Source organism: Melospiza melodia, chromosome 12, assembly GCF_035770615.1.
Source record: "Melospiza melodia melodia isolate bMelMel2 chromosome 12, bMelMel2.pri, whole genome shotgun sequence".
Lineage (NCBI taxonomy): Eukaryota > Metazoa > Chordata > Aves > Passeriformes > Passerellidae > Melospiza > Melospiza melodia.
The window spans coordinates 18,640,756-18,652,481 of record NC_086205.1 but is presented as its reverse complement, the minus strand read 5'-3'; the positions used below and the strand labels follow the sequence as shown (position 1 = coordinate 18,652,481).

At 53.7% G+C, this 11,726-nt stretch overlaps 1 protein-coding gene across 1 annotated transcript; it reads right to left on the bottom strand.

Moving 5' to 3' along the window:
* Positions 1-1,513: 1,513 nt before the first annotated feature.
* Positions 1,514-3,076, bottom strand: SST (somatostatin). The gene is made up of 2 exons (XM_063167049.1): positions 2,874-3,076; positions 1,514-2,015 (listed from the first exon to the last, which is right to left on the bottom strand). Exons 1-2 carry the CDS (start codon positions 3,009-3,011, stop codon positions 1,803-1,805), a joined length of 351 nt encoding a protein of 116 aa, XP_063023119.1. The 5' UTR covers positions 3,012-3,076; the 3' UTR covers positions 1,514-1,802.
* Between the last annotated feature and the right edge of the window lie 8,650 nt (positions 3,077-11,726).

Here is an 11,726-nt window from a genome sequence, read left to right as displayed (position 1 = left end):
ACAAAATGCTGTGAGGACCACTGTGCCCTGCCCAGTCTGCACTGCACTCAGCTATGGTAAAGAGGGCAGAGCCCCTAACCCCAAGGCACTGCATGTGGAGCAAGCATTTCCCCAGACCACACCACAAAACCCATCCCACTCCCAAAGAAGGAGGAGAGAAGCTCCCAGGACGGTATCACAGCAAGGCTTCTCCAGCAGGTGCAGGATCCAGCTGGGCCAGCAGCAGACCTTAGCCCTGCCTGCAGCACAGGCCAAGCCACGGCTGCCCTGCTCTAGGGAGGGAGGGCAGAATCCAGCCCTGCCTCTGGCCCCCTCAGAGGGGCTGATACCAGCAGCTCCCCTCCCTGGGCATGTCCCTGCAGCCTTTGCCTGCTGCCTTTAGGGAGTGAGCTCTGTAGCAGGGCTGGGATTTCACACTTGGCAACAACAAGGGATTCACCTTCCCCTCAGCTCGTATCCAACAGCCCCCTGCTTACAGGGAAAGGAGGCACAGACCAAGAATGAAAGCAATGGTCCATGAGCTATCAGGAATGATGCCCCACAGAGAGCTATGCTCAGCACAGACCAGAGGCAACTTAACAAGCCTTCAGCTGGGGAATCCACCTTCACTGGAGTCCTGCTGAGCCCTGTGCCCATTAATATCTCTGAAATCCCCCATTTTTCACCCTTCTTTCACAGATGATGGCTACAAAATACTTATTTTTAATCCTGACTGATGAATTTCTCATCAAAGTGGCACCTGTCCCCTGTGCAGGATGTTTGCTCTATGGCTCAAATTCACCTGTGAGTGTGTGGCACAAACCAGCACAGACAGAAAGCTGAGACTCTGTGAAAGCATGAAAAATTTATCTTCCACTGAGAAAATAATGTTTTTCTCACCATGCTATCTCCCACCCTGCTGAACCTTTCAATATTGTCTTTCAAGATGATGAGGTGGGTAGAAAAACTGCTGTGACCAGTTCATTAGATGGAGAGGGGCTGGTGTCATGGGATTAACATCTCAGCTTTACAGGGATGCAAAACCGCCCCCTGCACAGCAGAACAAAGGAGAACTTTCTGAAGGAATCCCAGGAACAGTGTTTGTAAGGAATGCTGCAAGGAGTAAAATATGCCAGGTAGGGAAATCTTTTAGTGCCTGTGGCTGAGGAGGGATGAGATGTGTGGTGTAAACTTGTACCATGAACTACTTTTACCATCCCCATCACTTGAAATACACAGCTGAGATTTTTACTGATCCCTGTGGTGATGGGTGTAAATCCTCCAGACCGACTTGAAGTACCAAGCACTGTGGATTTGATTCAGCCACAACTGCAGGGATTTGATATCTAAAATATCACTGTGGTTCTAGTTCTTTCAGTAAGACCACAGAAAAAATATCCCATTATGATACACTGTGTGTGTGTGCGTATGTGCAGATGTGCACAGTGTTGGCTGCCCTGAGACAGGCAGTGTTCAGAAGACGAGCAGCCTGAGAGGTAACCTCAGCTTTTTCATTGACCACCGAGCCTCAGCATCACCGTTTGAAACATAAATTTTATTGCAACAGAGAATTAAAAATAGTACATTTGAAAGAGTTGCAGAGTGCATGTCATCAAAGAACTAGTCAGAAATCACAACTCAAGCAAATCATGTACAATTGGAACAGAAAGTTTTATTAAAACAAGTGGAAATCAAACTCAAATTTTCCTTGTTTAATTTCACCATAACTGTGGATTGTGTATTTACAGTCTTCGCCTCTTGTGGTGAAGGTTCTGCTCAGGGCAGGGCAGGGATGGATGGGGAGGAGAGGTGGGTTTCAAAAGCTAACAGGATGTGAAAGTTTTCCAGAAGAAGTTCTTGCAGCCTGCTTTGCGTTCCCGGGGTGCCAGAGCGGGATTTGAGTTAGCCGAGCGCTCCAGCTCCAGTCTCACTTCATCCTGCTCAGCCCCTCGGGACAAGTCCTCAGACTCCAGGGCTTCATTTTCTGTCTGACTTGGCTCTGAAAGCAGTTCTGCCAAAAAGTACTTGGCCAGTTCCTTGGGGACAAAAGACAGAAAGGGAGAAAGAGATAGAGAGACCACAATTACTCCTTGGATTTTGGGGGCTCACCACTCTGTTCCTCTAAGACTTCTCCGTGACCAGATTAGAGACATTCAGGATGCAGGAGGAGAAGAGGAGCCCTGGCTTTCCAAAGAGCCCAGCCTGACAGCTGCTATGCAGCAGTTGTGTCTGTAGCATCTACCTGGTGGTGGGGAACAAGCTGCTGTCCTGTGCATGACAGGGAATGAACCTGTCTTTACCTTCTCGTCCCTTGGCTCCAGCACTCAGTGAGGATGCCACGAGCCTGCTGCTAAAGTGACATGGGAAAGGTCTTTGGGGAAGCTGGTAGGGGAGGTTGAATTGGTCACCATCTCACTGGGACTTATTTTTCTCCTAGTCCCTCCAAGCCTCAGCTGTCACCCAGCATGGATAAGACCATTGTTCTGTGCTCTAGGAAAGCTGTCTTCATTTTGCGACCCGGAGAAACCCTTGGGAGCTTCCCCAGGAGCTCTGCCCTGTGCTCCAGCAGTGCCTGCTCCTTACTGACCACCAGCACCCAGCTGGACTGTCTCACCTCCCAGCACCAGCTGCCCAACCCGTCGATGGCTCAGCCCCGGCGGGGAACCGGGGATCTGCGGGGAAAGAGGGGTCTGCAGCAAGGAACCGCGAGTCTGAAACAGGGACACTGGGGAAGTCTGGCGAGGAACGGGAGGGCTCTGCAGCGGGCTGTGACAGGGAGCGGAGGTTCTGCAGGAGGGAATCGGGGTTTCTGTAGAAGCGGGAGCCTGCAGCGCGGCCGTCGGGGCGCCCGGGGGTACCCGCGGTGTCCGCCCCGTCGCGGGGCTCGCTCTCACCTGCTTCCCGGCGGCGGCGGCCAGCGACTTCTGCAGGAACTGCCGGAGCCGCGGGTCCGACGGGGCGGCCGAGACGGTGCCGAGGGCCAGGGCGATGGAGAGCAGGGCCAGGGCGCACTGGAGGCGGCACGACAGCATCTCGCCGGCGGGTCGGGCGCGGGAGGCGGCGGCGGGAGGCGCTGGCGGCTCCGCTGCGGCTCGGCTCCGGCGTTGGGGATCTCCTGGCCGCCCGCCGCCTTTATAAACCCTTCTCCTGACGTCAAGGCGGGGGCGCCCCCCTCGCCCCACGCCGCCGGGGGTGGGTCTCTGGGACGGGGGGGGGGGGGGGGGGGAACGGGAGCGGGGATGCTCCGCTCTGCCCGGCGCCGGCCAAGCCTCCGCGGCTCCCCCTGAGCTCCCCTGGCCGCCCCCAGTCCCCGTCCCCAGATCACCGCCCTTCCAGAGCTCCCGACCGTGCCCGTCCGCTCCCTCCTTCCCCCCTCAAGCCCACCGGAGCGGCGCTGGGGGGTCCCGCTCTCACCGCCCACCCGCGGCTCTGACCCAGCGCCGGAGGGTGAAGCCCCCCATCAGTCGCGCTGCCAAAGCCCCTCGCCCTGGAGCCGGGTCCCGCCCCGTCGGTGCGAAGCGGCTCCAGAAGGAGCTGCAAAGGGTCCCCTGAAGGGCGATTGCCTCCGGCTCCTGCAGGGAGTGCGGGTGCTGAGGTGCCCTTGGGGGTCCTTTGGCCTCCCCTGCCCCAGTGGGTCGCTCCGGCACCGGTCCGATGCCAGGCTCCCTCCCGGGGGCAGCTCCGGGGGCAGCGGGAGCCTCCGGGGACAGTGCCCGGCTCCTGCCGCGGCTCTGCCGCTCCGGGAGGCGATCATAAATCTGTGCCTGGGTCGGGGCGTGCTGGTCCCTGGCTCAGCCTGCGGGGACCCCTTTCTCCATCTCATGGTCACTGGACATGCGGGTCCCTTGGCATGCACCTGTTCCACTGGGATGGTGGGACAGTCTTCCCCACTCCTCCAGCCTCTCTTGTGAGATGGCTGGTGCCCACAGCGGGAAAAGCTGCCTCAACCCCCCTGAAGGATCAGCCTTCTCAGCTGTCTCCCATCTGGCAGGAGCAGAGCAGTGCTGGAAAGGGCCTCTGTTGTCAAAAAAGGAGCATCAGAATCTCTCCCATCTCAGTTTACAGCTGAGGAAAGTCAAATTCTTGAGGGGACAAGAATTCAAGTACTGCGAAAAAGTCTCCAGAAGCCTTCAAAATGACATTTTGTTTCATGATGAATTAATGTGCATCCCCTGCCCCACTTTCAACCCTGGTGGTCCTGTCTGTGTTTGTTGAAGCTGACCAGGGAGTGTGAAACGTGAAACAAAGTGTTCCTGCTCTGTTTCACAGTCCAACATGATGAATCGGTGCTGGTTGCTGGTTCCAGACCAGGCAGAACTTTGGGCTGCACTGCCACTGCCCTCCCTGGACGGTGCCTCCCTTCCTTTGTGCAGTGAGGCTCTGCAGCCTCACATAGCTTTCATCCTCTTCATCTTTCCCAAAGTATGGAGCAAAATTAATGAAAAGCATGAGAGAATAAGCCATCATTCGTAGCCCATGAGACCCTGAGGGTTGGGTTTACTTGTGCTGCATTTATAGCCAGTTTTTCCTCATCTGCCTGATGTGAACAAGGCCAAGCTCTGTGCTCCTGGGACCCTGCCTGTCTTCTAGCACTGGTCTTGCTCTGGGGAAACCAGCAGAGAAGAATCAGCCCCTGCTCTGATTTAGACAATTTCCCTTGCTTTGGACACAGGACACAGCCTCCTACCAAGGCCAAGAGAAATGACTGGACCCAAAAGAAATGATTGGACTGTCCCTAAGGGCTGTGACTGCCAGAGCTTTTCTCTCCACCAAGATCCTGTGCTAGCAGCTGGACCAGCATCTCTCTCCTCCTGTGGGCAAAGAAGCAGAGCCAGTTCTGGGCATGGCAAATGGCCAAGGCAGCAGATGCCAGGGCACCAAACCTGTCCTGAATCTCTTGCCTGCCTTCCAGAGAGGTTTCCTAGGAAAGGATTCTCTCAGCAGCAATAATTTTGCCACTTTTCTAGATGTGCCAGTAGCAGCAAGCTGGGCCCTCCATTCTACCTGCACTGAAAATAGAGTTGTTTTGTAGCCCCCAGGCTCTCCTGCTTGGTACAGGAGAGCCTGGGGACTACATGTGCCACGCTGTGGTGCAAGCCTGGGCCAGCTTTGCAGAAGGCTCCAACTCCCCACCAGCTCATCCCAGCTCCCCCAGCCCAGGGCAGTGCACCCTGCTTGGGTTCCACATTGGAGAGGAGCAGAGATGGGAATGGGAGACAACACTGGGTTATTTCAGACTCCCCTGTGGCTTACTGGAAACTGTTACCTAACATCCCCTGCCACTGCACAGCAGGATGCTCTCCCTTCTGTCACTCAGTGTGTCACCCCAAGGGGATGGGAACACTGGGAACTCCCATCACTCCAGAGCTACCATCCTCCTTTGGCTTCCACAGTGATCTGCCCTGAAGTGCCAGAGGGATCAGTTCAGCACCTGTATTTCTTAGAGCACTGCAATGGGCTGGAGTGCAGCTGTGCTACATTTCATCACCCCTTGGATCCACCTGGACATGGAGATGAGAGCTGTAGGAGCTGGCAGAGTGAAGGAACAACCTAATTGATGAGTTCCCCTCTTTTTCATTTCCTGATAACTTCCTGTGGGGCCAACAGGACTTTGACACACCTAGTGGGATATTGCAGAGTTACATAGCTCAGTTGGAGATGGATGGGTCCCTGGTGGGCTGGCAGGCATGGTTTCAGGAAGCTGGTATGGTCCTGCTGCCATAAAATGGGGGAAGATCCCAGACTTGATTCCTAAGGGCTTTTGAGAGGCCATTCTTGATGTTCTGACCAAACCACGACTACTCAGCACCTTGCTCTTCCTCAGCTACCTGCAGCACCTCTGTGTGCATGAGCCCAGCTCTATTAAAGATGTTCAGATCAAAACTGTTCCTTCCCTGTCTTCACCCACCCCTTGTTTTTCATTTTTGCATTTACCCAGCCCAATCCTGCCCTGCCAACCCTCCCTGACCACGTGGCAGTGCAGGGCATCCCGCCATAGAACAATAATGCCCAATGGGACTTTGGGTTGGAGGAATGTTGTTGCACTTGTTGGACTCCCTAAGTCCAGTTCCAGATGAGCACAGACCATCAGTCACACTGGGAATTCCTGGCTTTGATGTTCACTGGCTTTTCCAGGCACATGGGGACAAGGCTTGGAAGATGAGGTTGGCTCTGACTCCACCTCTCTGTGCAGCACTGGAGCTGAGTGGCCGTCCATCTGTTCCCCCCTCTGCCTGAGGGAGGCTGGAGGAATTCCATCAGTGCTCCCCAGCAACAGGGCAATGGTGGCTGCATGGAAGAGTCTTGCATTTGTCCTATTGAATTTCAGAAGCTCACCTGAGGAAAGTGTGGTTGGTTTCTTCTCTATGGTCATGCCCTCCATCAGGACATGACTAAACTCCTGAGCCAGAGCAGCCTCAGAAAGGCTCTGACATCCACCTTTTTGGGATTTTACCTTTTTGGGATTCAGCTGAGGTTGTGAGGTTGGTGAGGCAGGACCAAAGACAAAGCTTTGATGGGACTGTTCCCCTAGAAATAACTCAGCTTGTTTAAAGGAGAGAAACTGAACACGGGATCTGAGCCTTGGTGACAGATACAGTGTTGAATGGACCAAAGTTCTCAGGTGATGTTTGTGAGAATCCCTGTGATGTTCTCCTTCTGAAAAATTTTTTCTTTCTTTTCAAGGAAAATCTAAAGGAAAAAGACCACGTGCTTTGGTTCAGAGAAGCACCTTGTGCTGACCTGAAGGAAGCAGCAACAAGGGAGTGGAGAAAGGAAGTCCATTTGCTCCATACAAGCCTGGACTGTCTCCCATAGAGGACTCCTGGGGAAGGGGTAAGGACAGACCTCCAGATGTCCTCATGGCTGGTGCAGACATAGATCAGCGAGTGAACTGCAGACTGACTTACCAGTTTCCCTTCCCCCAGCTCCTCTATGGGATCAGTGTGCTCTGAATTTTTTTGCATTCATTCTCCAGCCAGATAAATCCATCATCCGCTGGGCTGTGGCAAAGGCAATTCTGTTCCTTTCTTTCTGCCGCAGCGCTGCAGGGCATGTAGCTTTGCAGACGATTGAATTGCTCTGAATTCCTGTGACTGCTTCCTTTCCCCCACGCTTCCAGCTTGCTCCGGGCGCCCAGAGCAGCCCAGCCGTGCCCGGCTCCGGGTGCCCAGGCTGTGTGCTCGCAGCGAAGCGTGCCCTCTGCTGTCACTGCAGCCGCCAGCCCGGCTCCATCGCACCTTATCTCCCTCGCTATCACCTGCGGAGCGCTCTCCACACTCTCAGCTCTGCTTCCACGAGCAGGACAGTTCTGCCCTGGATCACCGCCTTGCCAGCAGGGAATACTGCTTTTCTTTATATTCTAGAGCCAGAGCGGTGGCATTCCCTGCACTGCCTCTGGACGTGCAGCTGGTGCTGTGGGGCAGTGAGGAGGCTGCTGCAGCCCCACAGCTCTAGCAGCTTGCTGGAAATCTAATAAAGCAGGTTTCTGCCCCGGGAGATCCAGATGAGTGGAGAAAAAGTAGTCAGTCATTGCCTGAGTGATAATAAAAACCAAGAGCTCAATAAGGGAGAGATCCTCTGGCTGAATGTTACCGTGTACCCCTGGAATGGGGCACAGAGACAGCAGCAATGTTGGGATTGTGCACAGACTTACAACAGCCCCGAGAGGTTCTGTTTTTATAGTAAAACTTGGGCACAGATCCAAAAGAATTTGCCTCTCCATCAATTACAAGCCTCTGGGATTTCTGCTCCAGTAGCAAAGAGGGAAGGCAGTCAGGCTGTGGAAGTTCACAGAGCTGGAATTCTAGTATCTAATTTTTGAAATGTCTCTCTCTAAGAGCCTGAGCTGTGTTTAGGATTTCTGATGCTGCTACCTGAGATTTATTCCCAGTCTCAGCCACTTAGGATATTTTCATGGCATCCATAGGGCTAATAGCAACTGCCTTGAAGGGAAAAAGGAAAGGGAGAGGGAAGAGAAAGGGGAAAGGAAAGACATGCTAAAGGCAAGGGAAAAACCAGCACAAACACTTGCAGAAACAAAGCTGAATAGGCTGAGCTAAGAGTGATGTACCAGGTATAATATGAGAGTTAAACACCATGGTATTTATCTGTACTACTGCAGTGGCTGCCAGGAGTCAGGGCTGTGTTTGGGACCATACAGAGAGATGCTGGCCTGACCTGTGAGAAATTGTTAGCATAAGAAAAGAGAATATGGGTACAGATGGATGAGCACATAAAATCAAAAAAATAATTATCTCTGCTTTATTCTACATCTCTCCTCTATTAACACCATCTCTGTTCAGCCTGGAAAAGGCCCTGAGGAGACCTTATAGCACTTTCCAGCACCTAAACAGGATTATAGAAAGTCAGTGATGGACTTTTTACAAGGATATGCAGGGACAGGACAAAGAGGAATGGTTTTAAACTGAAATAGGGACGATTTAGGTTAGATATAAGGAAGTAATTCTTTACTGTGAGGAAGGGTTTTACCTTTACCTAGAGAAGCTGCGGATGCTCCACACCTGGAAGAGCAGCCTGGATGAGACTTTGAGGAACCCGATCTTGTGGAAAGATGTCCACGGCTGGAATTGGATGACCTTTAAAATCCCTTCCAACCCAAACGACTCAATTGTTCCAGGACTGCGTGCTTAAACTCAGTCTTCCACCGCCCTCTTGTGGAGACTCGGCAGAATGCAGTGGAGCGCCCCGGCCCCGGCCCCGGCCCCGGCCCCGGCCCCGGCCCCGGCCCCGGCCCCGGCCCCGGCCCCGGCCCCGGCCCCGGCCGCGGCCCCGGCCCCGGCCCCGGCCCCGGCCCCGGCCCCGGCCCCGGCCCCGGCCCCGGCCCCGGCCCCGGCCCCGGCCCCGGGGGTCGTCCATCAACGCTGCCAAAAGAAATAAAGCATTCCCCCCTCCAGCCCGGCTCACTCCCCTGGAGTTTGAATCCCCATTTCCATGCTGGGCCTTCCTGGCAAGCAGCCATTCCATAGGCTCGGTGGTGACCTTCCCTCTGAATGGCGGCCTGTCTCTGAAGCTGGGTTTTCCAAGGGCGGACAACCCAGCAGCACGGACACGGGCAGGGCCGAGCAGTTCAGTGTTTGTGGGTATAAAGCAGGAACAAAGCGGGTGTAGGGCAGCTCTGTGTGTGAGGGCTCCCTCGCCTCCCCAAACACCACCCGTGCCAGATGCCTGCAGGCCTGTGAGCGTGGATTGCTATCGCTTCAGCTGAACTGCCCGGAAAAGCCATGACATCACTGTTTAAAAAAAAATAAAATCCGTCGGGAGGAGGAAACCATGCTCCGGGAAAATACAGTATTTATTTTGCAAGTGCAGCTGGGCAAGTCAATAGGAAATAAAGGTCGTGGCTGCACAGCTGCTTTTCTGGGGCAAGTGGAGCTGTCAGTCCAGCCCAGCCGCTTCCAAAAGTGACAACTGCAGTAACCAGAGAGGCGGTGAGCTCAAAGGCAAGCAGGTCCTGACAGGGAGGTGAGAAATCTAAATATGTGTGTCAAATGAGAGCAGTGTGTCAAAACCCTGCTGTGAGGACAGCCAGTTTTACTAAACATTAAAAACCCACCTGAGAAAGGTGGAAAGGGAAAGTAAGAGAAGGAATAAGGTGGGAAAGCAAGATTTTGCTATTGTCAACTCTCACGCAATGATCCATTTGTGGTGATTTTTCCACCACCCTGTGTCTAACACGAGTAAGTTGGTAAGGGCTCATGCTGGCCTCAGCCTTCGGGATAAAAGATAGGCTCTTGCTCAGAAGGATGCTTGGGAAGACCTCACTTCATGAAATGCCTGCCCCACAGCAGGCAGGAGCTTGCTGTAGGCTGCCAGGCAGCTGTCCTGCCTGGCCAAACCAAACAGGAGAGGAGAGAGGCTGGCTTTGCTCAGCTCTTGCCTTTTTGTGGGGTTTCTTCACATGCCAGCAGATCTGGGCTGCTGGGAGACAAGCCAGAGGAGCTGGGGGTCACAAAATCATAGAATGGCTTATGTTGGACAGGAAGTTAAAGATCATCTTGTTACAACGCCCTGCCATGGGCAGAGACATCTTCCACTGATTAGAGTTACTCAAGGCCTCATCCAGCCTGGCCTTGAACACTTCATGGATTTGACATCCACAGCTTCTCTGGGCAACCTCTTCCAGTGCCTCACCACCACCGTGGGTAAGAATGTTCTCCTAATAACTAATCTAAATCTACCTTCCTTCAGCTTAAGGCCATTCCCCCTTGTGCCCCCACTACATGTCCTGGCAAGAAGTCCCTCTCCAACTCTCTTGTGGGCTCCCTTTAGGTACTGTAAAGTGCTCTAAGGTCTCCCTGGAACCTTCTCCAAGCTGAACAGCCCCAATTCTCTCAGCATGTCCTCACTGAAGATGTGTTCCAATCCTGCAGCCAGCTTAGTGGCTCTCCTCTGGACTTACTCCAATGAGTCTTCCTTGTTGGACACAGTCCTCAGGGAAGGGCCTCACAAGACAAGAGTAGAAGTTGAAAAGTTTAACTTTCATCCTGAAACAATGTGTTTATTTAGAGGCAAACAGGAAAAGGCAACTGCATTGCCTTTAGATGAGCACAAAAAGCAAGAGCTCAAAGATGTCATAAGGAAGAGCAGCAGACCTAAAAGATGAGGACCAGCCACTCTATCCAGCTCAGCAGCCTGTCGAGATCCAGAGGCTATGCTAAGCAAGACAATTCCTCAGGTGAAACTTCTCTAAGAATAGCATTGCTGTTATCAGTCATCATGATCCCACTTATGGGGCCCAAAAGCATCTTCATAGCTCCTGATCCTAAAAATGTTCAGCTGATGTCAGCAATAGTTGTCTCAGCCTGCTGTGACCCTCAGAAGGCCAAGTCAGAGCAGCAAGGATGCTGCAACACAGCAAATTGGCTCCCCCTCTTGGCATTTTCTCCCCATGCAAAGCTGCTTTGGTTATCTCACATCCACCCCTGTTCCATGGTGTGTTGAAAATCACATCCTTCTCTTCATCTCCAGCTCCTCCTAAGTGCAGCCCCTCCTGACCCTGCAAACAGCCAGGCCCTCCCCTTCCTACTGGTGCTTCCAAGTGCCCCCACTGTGAATCATCTGGCAAGCCCCAAGACAAAGTTATCCATGAATTAACTAAACTCAAAATGAAACTCAGACCCCACCCCGGGCTGTGGCCGGGCTCCACACCAGTGCTGGTTCCAGCCAGTCCTGTCTGTGTAATTCAGAGAAACTTTATGTCTGAGGCTCTTTGGTTTTCTGAAACCAGCAGAGGTGTTGGGCTGCCTGCACAGAGCTCAGGGCCCGGGCACTCAGAGCTTCTCCCAGCACAGCACAGCCATGCAAACAGAGCAAAGCAGCTCCTCTCCCCACCAGGGTGAGCTCAGCGACTCCCTCGGGCTGGGCCGTCTCAGCTCTGGCCCAAAGCCAGTGTGCAATGGCTGGAAACAGAGATGCTCTTGGCCAGTGAGGTCCTGGATGGGGTTACAGACCCTGCTCCCCTGAATCATCCCACAAGGCAGGCAGAACAGCAGCTCCTCCCCATCCCGGGCTCTGAGAAGAGAGGAGCAGCAGGCAGTCATCTTCCCTGAGCAATTCTGGCAAGTGCACTGGATTCCAGGAAATATAAATAACTACTCAGCCATCTGGAGCTGTCCCTGGGCTGGTTAGCAAAGGTTTCTCCCAGGGTCTGCCCTGTTCCTGCTGCCTACTCAGTGCCAATGCAGAAAGCACCCAGGGGGTGGCACAGTCCCCACCAGGATCCAGAG